Consider the following 16,663-nt stretch of genomic DNA (forward strand, 5'->3'; position numbering starts at 1 on the left):
GATCAGGCTGTCTCCCACCCTCCTGCCCTGCTTCTCACCCTCTCCTCACTGCCCTGGAAGCTGCTGCGTCTCAACTCTTCCCCACCCTGACGCCATCGTTAAGAAAAGCGTCACTCGGTTCCATGGCTCTTCCGAAGGATTTATTGGTCATATTTACATCTATTGCAAATAACGAGGAGGCAGTAGGGGCGCAGGCTCAGACCTCATCTTTGTTCCAGAATGTGAGGGTCCCGGGATGCCTGGGTCTTCCCGTCCCCTGGGAGAGACCTGAGATGCAGAGATCATTCTCACCCCTTCTCTCAGGGTGTTGGACCACAAGGGTACTGGGCCCAGGGGCTGCCTCCTCAGTTCAAGGCACAAACACTGTGGTGAGGGGTGGGCAGGCAAGGCATGGGATCACTCCTGGCAGGAACCAGCTGGCCCAGTCCATTTTCCCTCCCCTGGTCCTGCCCTCTTTCTTCCCCTACTGGTCCCACACTGGGCAAGGCATGGCTGGGTGGACACTTAAACCCCAGCCCAAGGCCCTTAACTCCTGGACCACGGCCAGCCCTCATTAGGGGCTGGAGTCCAAGCACCATCGGTGTCCTGGACTGGAGCAGCCGCCCTGGCCTTGTGAGAGCTCGGCAAGGAGCGGGGCATCCTTGGCTGGAGCCTGGCTGCACAGGGCCAGCCTCCCTTCCTCTTCTCACAGCTTCCCTGTCCCCATGTGGACCCAGAGGGCAGAGCTAGGGAGAAGGGAGGGCGATGCTTTCCCACGCCCTCGCTCTCGCTTCCTGCTGACTAGGGGCAGCATCTCCCCCAAGCCGTGAAGGAGATCCCTCCCGGCAGCACCGGTGGCTCTGGCAGTTCGGGAGCCTGGACCCCTGCGTCACCGTGGCTGGCAGGCCACGTGGGCACTCGGGGTGCGCGGCCTGAGGCTTGCCCAAGAGGGAGCTGCTGGGAAAACAAGGGTGAGGGATGGACTCCGGGGGAATGTCTGCCCACCCTCGTTGGCCAGCCCCGCCTCAGCCTACGCCAGGAGGCGGATGACCCCGTTGTCCGAGCCCAGCAGGAGGTGGCGTTTGGTGGGCAGCAGGGCCAGGCTGGTGAGCGTGCCTCGGAAGTTCTCGGAGCTGAGCTTGGTGGTGGCCTGGGAGGGCGGCTCGAGCAGGGAGCAGACGCCGATCTTGTTGGCCACCGTGCCGGTGACCACCTCACTGCCATACAGGTCGAAGGTGTGGATGGGGTCAGATGCTGACTTGTAGTGGTGCGTGGGCTTCTGTTCCAGCTCCTTCCACACGGTCAAGGAGTGGTCAGAGGAGGAGCTGACCAGGACACTGCCCTCCACCGCCTGCTCGGAGAAAAGAGAGCCTCAGCAGGGCCTGGGCCCTACCATGTGTCCAAGCTCCAGGGTCTTCCGATTACTCGCACAGGATCTCCCAGGAAGATAGGGGATCCTGGGCAGGTGACCAGCTGCCCCCCCTCCCACCACATCATATGAGTTAATGGGACTGTGACAAAATGTCTTTAACCTAGTCATCCCTGCAATTTGAGCACTTACTACACCTAGGCGTTGTGTGAGGCATGCCATATGACTACATTTAATTTCCATGACAACTCGACGTAAATGCTGTTTGTTGTTGTGCCCATTTTACAGAGAAAGAAACCAAGGCTCATAAAAGTTAAGTAATCCTACCAAGGCCACACAGCCAGTAAGTGGCACTGCCAGGATTAACACCCAGGCTGCCCCGAAGCCCTCCTGACGCACCCTTGGAAGGTCCGAAGTGAAAGCCGCCGGGGCCCCTGGGTCCCCTGGGGTCCTGGACAGAGTTGGGGGCAGTCTGCCCTTAGCAGCGACAGTGCAGGCCCCCTGGGTGCGATCAGGACAGGGAGTGCGCTGCCTAGAAACATCCTCCCACAAAGAGCCCCGTTCCTCCCCTGCTGTCCCTCCCTGGGCAGTTCCCTGAGGTCTGTGACTGAGAGTGGGCGGGGGTAGGGGCAGGATCCCTAGGCCGGGATGTCCCTGCCCCCACCAGGGCAGCCCAGCATGCGGCATGGACTCTGCTCCGTGGTCTGGGGGCAGTAAACAGCCTCCCGGCTGAGCTTTATTTAACCTGAACTGGGTCACGGACAGGGCCTGACCCCTGATCCTCCAAGCAAGGCAAATATGGACAAGGGTTACTCATTAGAGCATCCCCAGGGAGTAGCAGGGTCAGCTCTCCCCCTGCTTCCCGCCCCCACGGGCCACCCGCCACCGGGGCCCCTGCAGCGCAGCTGGCTTCTAACCCTCTCTGCCTGTCAGCCCTGGGGCAGGTCCAAAGGAGATCATCTCAGCTGGAGCCTGTCCCAGGTGGGCCTTAAGAGGACCCGGTCAGTCACCTTGATCTGCAGGATGTCCCCCTCGTGGGCTGGCCAGCCACGCAGAACCAGGCCAGTACGGGTGTCCAGGAGCACCATGAAGCCCGAGGAAAAGCCAGCCACCACGCTACGGCCACTGGGGCTGACGGCCAGGGAGCGGACGAGCCCAGGGTTCAGCCCGCCGCCGAGGCGGAACTCGTGCTGCAGAGAGGGACGTGAGCTAAAGTGCTGCCACCCACCCCAACCCATTTCTCTGAGCTCCCGTTCACCCCCAAGCGCACACAGCTGAAGGGCCTGATCCTCTATCCCCTCCCCCTCCATCAAGCAGACGGCTCCCCTTCGTCTCAGATCAGAGTCCCACCCCCCAGGGTTTGCTGCTGTGGGTGACTGGTCTAAACTCCACCCTGGCCTTCTCTCTTCGGGGTCTCTCCTCCCTGCCGGGCATCCAGGCCAGGGCTCAGGGAACCGGACGCCCCTGACCTGCAGGCCAGGCTTCCTGCAGTCCACAAAGCGCAGGGTCGAGTCAGAGCTGGCCATGGTGATGCTGGTATGCGGGGCGGGCATGACGGCCACAGCAGTCAGGGGCACCCGGCTGTCCCACGGCTCCATCACGCGAAGGGTCTTCCCTGGGAAGGAAAGGCGCAGTGCATCTGGGGTCCCAGTAGCTGATGGAAGCACCCCAACTCTTCCTATCTCCCTGACCTACCCTGGATCTGCCTCCCATATCCCAGAGGACCTAAGAAAATGCTAAAGATGTTTTTCGACTCTCCCACCTTCCTGCTTCCGTGGCCAGGCCAGGCTCCGGTCCCCAAAGCAACCTCTTCTCTTCCCACGACGCCCCCTGACCAAATGCTAACTCTTCTCAGTCCACCTCAATGCTACTCTAGCCCCTCCTCCTTTAAAAACCTTATTAACCTTATTTCTGCCCCCCGCCCGATGCCAAAAAATAATCAAGCAACCATTTGCCGAACTTGTATGACATGCCACATGTTAAGCCAAACTCCTACGTGCATCTTCTGACCCCGGTCTGATTCCCATTTTACAGATGGGAAAACGAACGCCTCCAGCTGGCAGAACCAATTCAAGCTCAGGGCTCACGGATTCCAACTCAGGTCTAACTGCTCCTCCGTGAGGCCTCACTGGGTCGCCCCACACCACATGCCATTACACCCCAACTGCCCAACCCTGGGTCCCCATACCCAGAGGCCGGGCAGGGCACAGGACGGCAGCAAGAGAACAGGCCTCACCTGGGCCCGCTCACCTGTGAAGGGGTCCCAGACGTGCACAGCCCCGTCGCAGCTCACCACGTACTGTGGGGCCTCGAGCTGGCCCACGAAGAAGACGCTCTTGCGGTGCTGAGCATAGACGAGGCGCGGGGCCGTCTCAGCAGTGCCGTCCCCAGAGTTGTAGAGAGGCCAGAGGCGCACCGTGCGGTCCTTGCTGCCGCTCAGGAAGAAGTCCTCACTGCTCAGGGGCGCCACGCCCTTGACGGCCCCCGAGTGGCCCGGGAAGCTCTGCAGGCGGATCTGATGGAAGTGGAAGTGGGCATCCTGCTGGCTCACGCCAATCTCGTACTGCCAGTACGCCAGCCAGTTCCCGCTCAGCCCGTGGGCGCTCCGTGGCAGCTCCCGCTTCAGCGCGTGGTCCTCCTCGCTGCGGAGGCCCCCGCTGCCTGCCCCCGGGATGGGGCCCAGCAAGCCGGGGCTCTCGGGCTGAGAGTCGTCAGGAATCTGGATGCGGTTCCCCACCAGGACGCTCCCAAAGGTCCCCGAGTGGCCGTCATCCCGCGGGCAGCCCCCACTCTGGGGGTCCCACTCGGGGCCGGTGCTGGGCACGGGGGGCTCCACGCTGGCGGGGCTGCGGCTGCTTGGACTGATGCTCTCCAAATACAGCCCCGCCAGCTCCCCGACCAGCTCGTGGTTGGGGATGATTTTCCTGATGATGTCACCTGGATGGGAGTGGGAGTGGTCCTACGGTTAGGGAAGATGGCAGGCAGCTGCCACCACCCAGCCAAGGCTTGGGAACCACAGAAGACAGGGCAGGTACTGGCTGTGCAACTCTGGGCAAGGAACTCTTCGTCTCTGAGCCTGTTTCTTCCCTAGAAAAACGTGGATTCATTCACACGAGCGTCCTCTACATGTCCTGGGCGCCATGCGGCGCGTCGGAAACAGAATGGTGAGAAAGAGAGCCGCTGTGCTCTCCCTCCCAGGACCCAGGTTTCGGTGGAGGAACGAGAGCATATCTGACCACACAGGGCTGCTCATCCTATTCAGGGAGCCAACACATAGAACCGCTCAGCGGTGCCGGGCCCGCACGGGAGGATACACAGACAGCGGGCCGCATATTCCTCTCAGAAGCTCCTGGAGAGGTCCGTACATCAGCACGATGGCCCTACCTTCCCCAGGGATACTCTAGATCAGCCCCGGGGCCTCCCTGCTGGCTAATGCTCAGTCCCTGTTTCTACGTCACCTTGGGACTCCGAGGTCTGAGGCCAAATCCCTTTGCCCTGATGCAGAACACCGTGCTGAACACCCACTATGGACTCTGGGGGCAAGGGGAGCACGGAGCCCTCCCGGGGGAAGAGACAGAGCCCCAAAGGCTTTGCAAGGGAATGTGGTGGGGCAGTACCCAACAGGCAGGAGAAGGGCACGTAGATTGTGTACGCCATCTCCAAGGTGAACACCTTCTGCAGCTCGTCCAGCAGGCTGGGGTCCACTAGCCGCCGCTGCCCATCAGAGAAGGCCACCTCTGGCAGCTGGCCCTCGATGTGGCCCACGGGATCCAGCTTCAGATCCTGTGGGCAGGGCAGCCCGGGGAGTCAGCCAAGTTCACGGCCCCCTGGCCAGCCCAACCCAGCCAGGTAAGGGAAGTAGGTCTGCCTACCTGATGCCGAAGCTCGTGCAGCTGAGAGAAGACTTGAAAGAAGGTGGCCACAGGCTCGCTCAGGTGCTGCTGGACCATCTCCTGTCCAATGCGCAGGCATATGAGGGCGATTAGGCTGATGGTTTTCACACACAGGACAGTCCGGGCCTGGGCCCCACTCGGGAACCTGGAAAGAGAGTACATGAGCTCCAGCGCCCCCCACCCCTCACTCTGCAGGACTTGCACAGAATCTACAAGACCAATTGGTCCAAACCAGATAAGGAAACTGAGGCACAGAAAGAAGGTGCGGCTTGCTCAGGATTGCACAGCTGGATCAGAACCAGGACTCCTGACACCCAGTCCAGTCTCACTCCCAAGCTTCCCAGCCCCTCCCAGGTAGCCCCCTCAGCCAGGCTACTCCCTGCACAGGGGAACGGCAGCAGCCTACCCAGTGACGAGGGATGTGAGAAAGCTGAGCACGGGGAGTAAGACCTCGTGGCTGATTCGGGGCAGGATGTCCATGAGGGTGGTGTCCGAGAGGTACACAATGATCTTCTGGGTCAGAGTCACCGCCGCCAGCAGGCCTGCCTCCTTACGGCTGTTCAGTCGACTGGGGCCTGAGGTGCTACCTGGGGCCACCTAGGGCCACAGAGTAGATGAGGGCCAGGCTGCCCAAGGACCCCCCCCGGAGCCCCCAGATTGCCCAGGTCTGCCCTCAAGCTCCCTGGCCTCCCCTGAGGCTGCCAAATCAGTGACTGACCAGGTAGCTAATGTAGGGCAGGTACTGGTAGGTGAGGACAGGCTCCCCGTACAGATGGGCGATGTGCAGGAGGCAGCTGAGCACGGGTCCTGACACTACATCACCCAGTACTGGTCTCTTCTGGTAGATGTTGCCAGCACTCAGCGGGGGGCTCTCACCGCTGCTCGCCGTGAATTGCTGCCGAGTGGGCCCTGCCAAGGAAGAACCGGCAGCCTTGAGTAGCTCGCGGCAGGCGGGGGGAGGTCAGTCTTCCAGGAACCGTGGTAGCCACTCCTGCTCCCTCTAGCGTGGGGCCCACCCCAACCCCTACCCAAGGGAGGAAGTAGCTTACAGACCGGGACCCAGGACCTGGCAGGGACGTGGAAGTGGGAAGGATCCCCTACAGGGGGCTGAAGATGGACAGAGGGTCTGAGATGAAGCCCCATCTCCAGCACGGACCACAGGCCTTACCAACATAACAAGATGTCAGCAAGCGGAGCAGGTTCCGGGCCACGTAGCGAGAGGCCACCGTGGGGCCAAGCTTGGCAGAGAGCCAGCGGACCATCTTGCAGGCCGTATCTGCAAGGCATGAGCAGGCCCTGAGCTCATGAGATAACGGAGTGGCTTGCCACTCCTCCCACCCCACCCCAGGCACCGCGCCTAGCCAATCCTGGCTGCAAACCTGCCCAGGAGCCCAGCCAATGCTGGGTGCCCCACACCACCACCCTTCATTCCACAGTGGCAGAGGTAGCCTGTGGCTTTGGGACTGCCCAGGTGACCCTGGCTTCGGGGCTGCTCCAGGACCCTCTCCTCAGGCACAACTTCCAGGAAAGTTATCCTTTCAGTGAATCTTCTTAAGCTACTAAATGAAGCCTGGCCAGGCCCAGCTCCCTCCCCGTGGCTTTTGCTCCCTCCCCGTGGCTTTTGCTCCCTCTTCTTCCCTCCACTCTCCCTGTCTCACCACGCTAGCCTTTCATGGATTCTTTAATGGGACCGTAGACAGTCATAGAGCCTCACACATGCTGTTCCCTCTGCCCGGTATGCTTTTCCCACTGCAGGCCCTACCATTTTTGCCTTGCTATCTCCTATTCATTGGACTTCAACCGTCTCTACTTTTTTTTTTTCTCCTAAAGATTTTATTTATTTATTTGATAGAGAGCTAGAGAGCACGGGTTGGGGGGGAGGGGCAGAGGGAGAGGGAGAAGCAGACTCCCACCGAGCAGGGAGCCCAACATGGGGCTCAATCCCAGGACCCTGATCATGACCTGAGTGAGCCAAAGGCAGATGCTTAACCGACTGAGCCACCCAGGTGCCCCTGGCTCTACTTTCATGGAAGCCTTCTCTGACCCCTGAAAACTAGATCTAAGCCCTATTTATATTCCCTTGTAGCACCTAGCCCTGTTCTTTACAGCATTACTTTACTCTAAGACTGTCTACAATGTGGCACCTCCTCTGCTAGAGGTGAGCTCCAGGAGGGCAGGCCCACATCTGTGCTGCATGTGAATCTGTTTAATCCACTCCTTGGCACAGACTAGGTACTCAGAAATGTTGAATGAAAACCAGAATGAAGAAAAGTTAATACCTATTTTTCTCAAACTATCTAAAAAATAGAAGAGGAAGGAAAATTTCCAAATTCATTCTATGAAGCAGTATTATCTTGATACCAAAACTAGATAAAGACACTAAGAGAACTAGAGGCCATTATCTCTGATGACTATAGATACAGAAATCCTCAACAAAATACTAGCACACTGAGGGGCGCCTGGGTGGCTCAGTCGGTTAAGCGGCTGCCTTCAGTTCAGGTCATGATTTGGGATCAAGCCCCGCATCGGGCTCTTTGTTCAGCAGGGAGCCTGCTTCTCCCTCTCCCTCTGCCTGCTGCTTCCCCTGCTTGTGCTCTCTCACTCTCTGTCAAATAAATAAATAAAATCTTAAAAAAAAAAAAAATACTAGCAAACCGAATCCAACAACACATTAAGAAAATCATTCACGATGATCAAGTGGGATTTATTCCTGGGATGCAAGGATGGTTCAGTATTTGCAAATCAACCAACATGATACATCACATCAACAAGAGAAAGGATGAAAACCATATGACCGGGCACCTGGGTGGCTCAGTCATTAAGCATCTGCCTTTGGCTCAGGTCATGATCCCAGGGTCCTGGGATCAAGTCCCACATCTCGCTCCCTGCTTAGCGGGGAGCCTGCTTCTCCCTCTCCCTGCAGCTCCCCTTGCTTGTACTCTCTCTCTCTGTCAAATAAATCAATAAAATCTTTTTAAAAAATGAAAGGAAAAAAAGAAAAACATGATCATTTCAACAGCTGCAGAAAAAGCATGTGACAAAGTACAACATCCGCTCACGATAAAAACCCTCAACAAAGGAGGTTTAGAGGGAACATACCTCAACATAATAAAGGCCTTATATGAAAAACCCACAGCAAATATCATCCCCAATGGGGAAAAACTAGGAGCTTTTCCCCTAAGGCCAGGAATAAGACAAAGATGTCCAGTCTCACCACTGGGAAATCCGAACCACAGCAATTAGACAAAAAGAAATTAAAAAAAAAAAAAATGGTAAGGAAGAAGTAAAAGAAGAAGTAAAACTTTCACTATTTGTAGATGACATGATACTATATATAGAAAACCAGGGGCGCCTGGGTGGCTCAGTTGTTAAGCGTCTGCCTTCGGCTCAGGTTGTGGACCCAGGGTCCTGGGATCGAGCCCCACGTTGGGCTCCCTGCTCAGCAGGAAGCCTGCTTCTCCCTCTCCCACTCCCTCTGCTTGTGTTCCTGCTCTCACTCTCTCTCTCTCTCTCTCTCTGTCAAATAAATAAATAAAATCTTTTAAAAAAAAAAAGAAGAAGAAGAAAAGAAAATCATGAAGACTCCACCAAAAAAGTACTAGCCCTGATAAATGAATTCAGTAAAGTCACAGGATGCAAAATCAATGTACAGAAATCTGTTGCACTTCTATATGCTAATAATAAAGCAACAGAAAGTGAAATTAAGAAAACACTCCCATTTATAATTGCACCAAAAATAACAAAATGCCTAGGAATAAATTTAACCAAAGAGGCAAAAGACCTATACTTTGAAAAATATAAAACACTGATGAAAGAAATTGAAGACAACACAAAGAAATGGAAAAGCATTCCATGTTCGTGGATTGGAAGAACGGATATTGTTAAAATGTCTAAACCACCCAAAGCACTCTACAAATTTAACGCAATCCCTACCAAAATACCAACAGCATTTTTCGCAGAACTAGAACAAACAATCCTAAAATTATTATGGAACCATAAAGAACCCCAAATAGCCAAAGCAATCTTGAAAAAGAAAAGCTGGAGGCATCACAATTCCAGACTGCAAGTTATATTACAAAGCTGTAGCAATCATAACAGTATGATACTGGCACAAAAAAAGACACAGATCAAGGGAACAAAATAGAAAAACCAGAAATAAATCTGCAATTATATGGTCAACTGATCTTAAGCAAAGGAAGAAAAGAAAGACTATACAACAGGGCACCTGGGTGTATCAGTTGGTTAAGCGACTGCCTTCGGCTCAGGTCATGACCCTGGAGTCCTGGGATCAAGTCCCGCATCGGGCTCCCTGCTCGGCAGGGAGTCTGCTTCTCCCTCTGACCCTCCTCCCTCTCATGCTCTGTGTCTCTCGTTCTCTCTCTCACAAATAAATAAAATCTTAAAAAAAAAAAAAAAAAAGACTATACAACAGGGAAAAGTCTCTTCATCAAATGGCGAAAAACTGGACAGCTACATGCAAAAGAATCAAACTGGGGGGCTTGGGGGGCTCAGTCAGTCTTGCACCCTATTCTTGATTTCAGCTCAGGTCTTGATCTCAGGGTCTTGAGTTCAAGCCCCACACTGGGCTCCACCTAGAGTGGAGCCTACTTAAAAAAAAAAAAAAAAAAAAAAAAACTGGCCCACTTTCTTACACCATACACAAAAACAAACTCAAAATATTGAGAAAAAATTAAAAATAAACTCAATATGGATTAAAGACCTAAATATGAGACCTGAAACCATAAAAATTCTAGAAGAGAGCACAGGCAATAATTTCTCTGACATCAGCAGTAGCAACATCTTTCTAGATAGGTCTCCTGAGGCAAGGGAAATAAAAGCAAAAATAAACTACTGGGACTACATCAAAATAAAAAGCTTCTGCACAGCAAAAGAAACAATCAACAAAACTAAAAGACAACCTAAAGAATGGGAGATCATATCTTTAAATGACATATCTGATAAAGGCTTAGTATCCAAAATATATTAAGAACTGCTACAGTAAGTCAACACCCAAAACACAAATAATCCAATTAAAAAATGGACAGAAGACAGGAACAGGCATTTCTCCAAAGACACACAGATGGCCAAAAGACACATGAAAAGATGCTCAACATCACCCATCATCAGGGAAATGTAAATTAAAACTACAATATCATCTCACACCTGTCAGAATGGCTAAAATCAACAACACAAGAAACAAGTGTTGGTGAAGATGAGGAGAAAAAGGAACCCTTGTGCACTGATGGTGGGAATGCAAACTGGTGCAGCCACTGTGGGAGACAGTTGGGAGGTTCCTCAAAAATTACAAATAGGGAGGTGCCTGGGTGGCTCAGTTGGTTGAATGTCTGCCTTCAGCTCAGGTCATGATCTCGGGGTCCTAGGATCAAGCCCCATATCAGGCTCCCTGCTCAGCAGGGAGTCTACTTCTCCCTCTCCGCCTCCCTCGCCCCACTCATTTTCTCTCTCTCTCTAGTAAATAAATAAAATCTTTAAAAAAAAAAGTTAAAGGGGCGCCTGGGTGGCTCAGTCGGTTAAGCGTCTGCCTTTGGCTCAGGTCATGATCTTAGGATCCTGGGATCGAGCCCCGCATCGGGCTCCCTGCTCGGCGGGAAGCCTGCTTCTCCCTCTCCCTCTCCCCCTGCTTGTGTTCCCTCTCTCACTATGTCTCTTGTCTGTCAAATAAATTAATAAAATCTTAAAAAATAAATAAATAAAAATTTTTTTAAAAAGTTAAAAATAGAACTACCCTATGATCCAATAATTGCACTACTGGTATTTACCCCCAAAATACAAAAACACGAATTCAAAGGGATACATGCACCCCTATGTTTTTGCAGCATTATTTCCAACAGCCAAACTATGGAAGCAGCCCAAGTGTCCACTGATAGATGAATGGATAAAGAAGATGTAGCACAGGGATGCCTGGGTGGCTCAGTAGGTTAAGCGTCTGCCTTTGGCTCAGGTCATGATCCCAGGGTCCTGGGATTGAGTCCCGTATTGGGCTCCTTGCTCAGCGGGGAGCCTGCTTCTCCCTCTGCCTGCCGCTCCCTCTGCTTGTGCTCTCTCTCCGACAAATAAAAAAAAAAAAATCTTAAAAAAAGGACTGGGGCGCCTGGGTGGCTCTGTTGGTTAAGCGACTGCCTTCGGCTCAGGTCATGATCCTGGAGTCCCGGGATCGAGTTCCGCATCGGGCTCCCTGCTCAACGGGGAGTCTGCTTCTCCCTCTGACCCTCTCCCCTCTCATGCTCTATCTCATTCTCTCTCTCAAATAAATAAATAAAATCTTTAAAAAATATATTAAAAATAAATAAATAAATAAATAAAGGATGTAATATATACACAATGGAATATTATTCAGCCATAAAAAGGAATCGTATCTTGCCATTTGCAACAACATGAATGGACCTAGAGTATAATGCTAAGCAAAATAAGTCAGCCAGAGAGAGACAAATCCCTTATGATTTCACTCATATGTGGAATTTAAGAAACAAAAGAGCATGGGGTGCCTGGGTGGCACAGTTGGTTAAGTGTCCGACTCTTGGTTTTGGCTCAGGTCATGATCTCAGGGTCGTGAAACCAAGCCCTGCGTCAGGCTCGGTGCTCAGTGCAGAGTCTGCTTAAGATACTCTCTCCCTCTCCCTTGGCCCCTCCCCAGCATGTGTGCATGCTTGTGCGTGCTCGCTCTCAAATAAATAAATCTTAAAAAAAAAAAAAAAAAAAAGAGCAAAGAAGCAAGAGAGAGAGACAAACCAAAAAACAGACTTAACTCTAGAGAACAAATTGATGGTGACCAGAGGGGAAGAGGGTGGGGGGATGGGGGGAATAGGTGGTGGGGATTAAGAGTACATTTCCCGTGATGAGCACAGAGTAATGTACAGAATTGTTGGATCACTATATAATACATGTGAAACTAATAAAACACTGCATGTTAAATATACTGGAATTTAAAAAAAAAACAAAAAAACACCACAGGGTGCCTGGCTGGCTCAGTCAGAAGAACACGGGACTCTTGATCTCAGGGTCATGAGTTTGAGCCCCATGTTGGGTGTAAAGATTACACACATACATAACCAACCAGAGGACTGTTTGACCAAGACCTTAAGGCCTGAGAACTCACCAAGGAGGATCTTCTGTTCTTTGCCTTCCGACTGCTCAGTCAGCGGCCCTTCCTCTTCCTCCCCATCTGTCTCGCCACCTCGGGCCACAACCGTATCCATGGACAGCACAGTGTCGGAGAGAGTGAGCTCAGATGCCCTGGTGATCTCGTCTTGCTCCCCGTCTCCCTCCTCCTCCTCCAACACCACACAGCCTTCCTCCTCCTCCTCTTCCTCCTCTGAGCCCTCGCTTTGCTTCAAGTCCTGGCTGCTGTCGCCTGACCTGAGGCTGCTCTTGTCCACAGGAGCACCGCCCTCATCTGCAGCCCGCTCCTCGCCCAGGGAGGTCTCGCTGGTGCTGCTCTTGTCACTCAGCCGACCCAGGCTCACGGACTCAGCTTCCTGGGGCTGTGGGGACTCAGCCACGTAGAGCCCAGCTTGGAAGTCCTCGGTCTCAGGGAGGTAGGCCTGGTCATGGAAGCTGACACCAGACGTGTAGTCTGGGAGCCCCAGGCCCGAGGAGGCAGCAGGCTCACCATCCATCTGAATCTCCTCCCTGAAAGCACAGGAGTTGGGCCTGGCCCCTGGGAGCTCACTCTCCTCATCCTCGGGGCCACCCACCAGGCCCTTGCTTTCCTCCTGGGAGGCCTCCATGCCAGCCAGCACCTGTAGGACGTGGGGCAGCAGGTGGATGAGAAAGGCCTGCAGGCCCAGCCGCACCATCAGCTGGGCCACAAAGCAATCCGTGTACAAGTAGAAGCGGCCGTGTAACCTGCAGGGGCTCTCGTAGGCACCAATGAGAGGCTTCAGGAGGTACTTATTAGCATTTTTGGGGCCCAGGGCCTTAGCAACAGGTTCAAATAGGTACCAGGCTGTGTACACGGCCGTGTGCTCCTCAGACATGAGTGACAGCACGAAGGGCAGCAGGATCTCCAAGCCCTCCGGGGTGATGTCACCCAGCACTGCACCCAGTTGCTGCCACAGAGCAAACACCAGCTCCCGCCCCTGGGCCTCGTCCTCCACACGTCTTGCCTGATACAGGAGGATGAACTTGTGTAGCGCCGGGAAGTACAGGGGGAAGGGAACCACAGAGCTGAAGGGGCTGAGGAGCTGGGCCGGGCAGGGTGGGGGCAATCCCTGGGAGACGGGCCTGTACTCAAAGAGTGGGGCCAGCTTGCCCCTCCCTGCTACCACAGGGCCTTCAGGTCCACTTAGCTGCAGGAGTATGTCCAGCACGGGCTGCAGAGACACGGGGACCTCCTTGGGGTGGCGTAGGCAGAGCCCCCGAACAGCCTCAAAGCGTACCCACAAAGGTGCATCAGGCTGCAGTGTTCGGACCCTGGTGGCAAACACCATCTCGGCCAACAGAACCCCCAGCGCCTGCATGTCCCGATGGAAGAGTTCCCGCAGCTGCACGGCTGGCTGGACCTGGGGCTGCTCAGACACCTCCAACTGGCTCCCTAGGCCTTTGGTCAGGAAGTTGCCCAGTTTCTCTAGCCCTTCCAGAGCCTGCACAGGATTGAAGCCCTCAGGAAGAAGAATCTTCCCCTCCTCACCTTCCCCAGGGTCTGCCCCAGCAGGTTTGCTCCTGCGGCCTGGTCGAGAGGCCGAGGCCACTGAGAAAGACAGGAGGCCCGGGGGCGCTTGACTAGAGGCAGATGAGGAGGAACCTGGCTGGTCACCCGCTTTCCCCGTGAGGGAGATGGAATCCAGAGCTTCTGTGGCCTGTTCCAAGTCATCTTCCCCTGCCACAGGCCGGTCTCTCACCCAGCCAGCCTCACAGGGAGCGGCCTCCAAAACCAGCCTGCCCACCCCATTCGTAAGCTGTCCAGGTAAGTCCTCCCGGCCTACGCTCTCCTGGATGGTCTGGAACAGCACTCTGGGGATGAGTGGGGGCTCAGGGGCAAGGGCAGGAGCCCCCGCCAGGCGTTGGGGGTGTGGCTGATCGAAGAGCTGCACCACGCCATAGCTGGTCAGGTGCGTGTGGGCATCTACCAGGTGCAGACACACATTCTTCTCTTTCACAGCCTCCTTGCCCTGGAGTTTGTAGCCAAATGTGAGGTCAATCCAATGGTGCAGGTCCTGGGACACCTCTCGGCTCTCCAATAGCGCCCGGTGGGCGGACACGAACTCCTGGCTGGAGCCGCACCAGGCTGGCACATCCAGGTCAGGCATGTCGGGGTGAATGGAGGAGAAGATGGAGGGATCGGTGTAGAACTCAGGAATGCACTCGTCGGGTGTCCAGCTCTGCATGCGCTCCATGCTGGCGGGATACTCGTGGGGCTCCCATTGTGCACGCACATGTCCACAGAGCACCGAGCGGGGTGTCCGCCGAGCCTTGTACACATAATACGTGATGTCGGAGAGCACATCTGAGATGTGGTGAGGAACATGAGGTGGCTCCCCACCACCCGCACCACCGGCTACAAACGCCTGCCGCGTCATCTCATATGTGAAGTCCAGCTGTTTATCCCCCTTGTTGAGGCGGAACTTGGACTTGCGTAGGTCTCGAAAGCGCCCATGGGGTGTGGTGAAGTCCACCACCCAGGGTAGCACTGGATGGTAGTTGGGATCCCCCTGCCGCCGACCTGCCAACCTATTTAGCTGCATGAGGTAGTGGAAGTTGCTGATGCGGCCATGGACCCAATCTAGCACAAGGCCCCGAAGTTCCTCCTGGCAGGTGGGACACCCAGGTCCCCCTCCTCCCTCCTGCCCAGGTGCAATGCCTGGCCCATCCCTTGCCACAGGGGTCTCCTCATTCTCATCCTCCTGGGGCCTCTCATAAGCACTCAGGTCCAGCCGAAGCTCACTGCAAAGCTTCTCGTCTAGGGCGATGTGGTGCAAAGTTAGCGCCCCGCAGGCCAGTCCCTGGCGGTGACAGGCATCCATAGCCCTCAGCACACGGAAGAGAATGAAGAGCACCTTAGCTTGGCTGTTGGTCAGCTTGGCAGGGCTGAAGGTGACCACATCATGCAGGGAGAACTGCACATACGGGTGCACCACGTAGAGCATCTCTGGAGACTCCAGCAGGGCCTCAGCTCGCAAAAGACTGGGACAGGCCAGGCTGCCCCGAGGGGGACAGGGACCATCTCTTGCGGATGATGGGCATTGGGTAAATTCACCCACCAACAGGAAGGAACAACCATAGACCCTCTGCAGAGCCTGTCGTACTAAGTCCAGCGCAGGGACGGCTGAAGGGGCAGGGCTGTGACTATAGGGCTGCCCGTAAGTGCGATAAGCATGACGCCACAGGTTGCGATAATTCTGGGCAGCCACATCCTGCATGAAGCGAGTGAGGGTCTCAGGGCTGCTGGACCCTTCCTCAGAGGGCAAGCCGCCGCCCAGGGGGTAGGACAGCCTCCGTTTCCGCAGCCCGTGCACCTCCACGCGCGTCCAGCCGGCGGGCAGCTTCTGCACGGAGCGCTGCAGAAGAGTCCTCACTTCCGCCTCGCTCAGGCCCTCTGCCCGGGGGCAGGGTCCGGGGGGCAGCCGGCGCTCGCGGAGGCTGGCCAGCCAGCGCGCGGGCACTAGGGCCACCACGTGGGGGCCCCCCGGGGCCGGAGCCAGCTGCCGGGCATCGATGTTCAGGTCCCTCTCCACGCTCTGGAGCAGCTCCTCCATGTCGGGGCTTGGGGGCGGGGACCAGCCGTCGGCCCCGTGGGTCGGAGCGACTTCCCGCCCCTTGCTCCCCAGCGCCATCCCCTCCCGGCCGCCTGGGGGCAGCGCGGGGCTGAGCCCGGCCACGGCCCTGCCCGCGACGGTTTCCGGGGTGCCAGGCCGGGCGGGGAGGGATGGGCGAGGGACCGGGCCCTCGCGGCGGGGGCGGGGAGCCGGGGACAGAGGAAGGGAGGGCGGGGACGCTCTTACCCCTCCGCAGGGTCCCGCGCTCCGGGCGCAGCCGGGCAGGGGCTGCGGGGCGCCTGAGTCGGGCTCTGCCGTGACCGGTCAGCTGACGCGGCTCACGTGACCGCCCCGGCACGGAAACAACCGCACGTGGCTCAAATGGGCCGGCCGGACCGCGCCTCCCGCCGGCGCCACCGCCTGGCAGGCCTCGGTGCCCTCCCTCCCCGGGCTCTGCTCCGGTCAGGTGGCGGCTTCGTTTCCTCAGGGAGCAGGGGAGGGAGATGCTGAACGGCCCACGAGATTTCCCCTCCCTTCCCTGCTTCCTCCTGCACGCACCGGAACGCGGATTTAAGGAGGATTTTCCCGGGGAGTCCAGTCTTCAGCGGGCTGATCCCACCCGCCCCTCTGGTTTTACAGATAAGAAACCGCAGGCTAGGGCTGGGGCTTTTGACGTTAAGTCCCTTCAGCGCCTCCATGCTGCCTAC

The 16,663-nt window shown here is 55.8% G+C and overlaps 1 protein-coding gene across 4 annotated transcripts; it reads right to left on the bottom strand.

The window, feature by feature from the left end:
• Window positions 1–121: 121 nt before the first annotated feature.
• WDR81 (WD repeat domain 81) lies at window positions 122–16,320 on the bottom strand. 4 transcript variants are annotated; one of them, XM_045889615.3, is made up of 10 exons: window positions 12,359–16,317; window positions 6,410–6,517; window positions 5,960–6,150; window positions 5,648–5,838; window positions 5,221–5,386; window positions 4,966–5,131; window positions 3,599–4,285; window positions 2,818–2,963; window positions 2,359–2,538; window positions 122–1,330 (listed from the first exon to the last, which is right to left on the bottom strand). In XM_045889615.3, the coding sequence occupies exons 1-10, from the start codon at window positions 16,032–16,034 to the stop codon at window positions 1,010–1,012; spliced, it is 5,832 nt and encodes a 1,943-aa protein (XP_045745571.1). In that variant the 5' UTR covers window positions 16,035–16,317; the 3' UTR covers window positions 122–1,009. The 4 variants fall into 4 exon arrangements, 3 of the variants coding, with proteins under 3 accessions (XP_045745571.1, XP_064438430.1, XP_064438431.1); XM_064582360.1 differs by lacking the exon at window positions 6,410–6,517 and having other exon boundaries at window positions 12,359–16,319; XR_008507221.2 differs by lacking the exon at window positions 122–1,330 and having other exon boundaries at window positions 2,404–2,538; window positions 3,585–4,285; window positions 12,359–16,320.
• Between the last annotated feature and the right edge of the window lie 343 nt (window positions 16,321–16,663).

The sequence above is a fragment of the Mirounga angustirostris genome, unplaced genomic scaffold (assembly GCF_029215605.1).
Source record: "Mirounga angustirostris isolate CCGP_5_RB_7025 unplaced genomic scaffold, mMirAng1.0.hap1 SCAF_17, whole genome shotgun sequence".
Lineage (NCBI taxonomy): Eukaryota > Metazoa > Chordata > Mammalia > Carnivora > Phocidae > Mirounga > Mirounga angustirostris.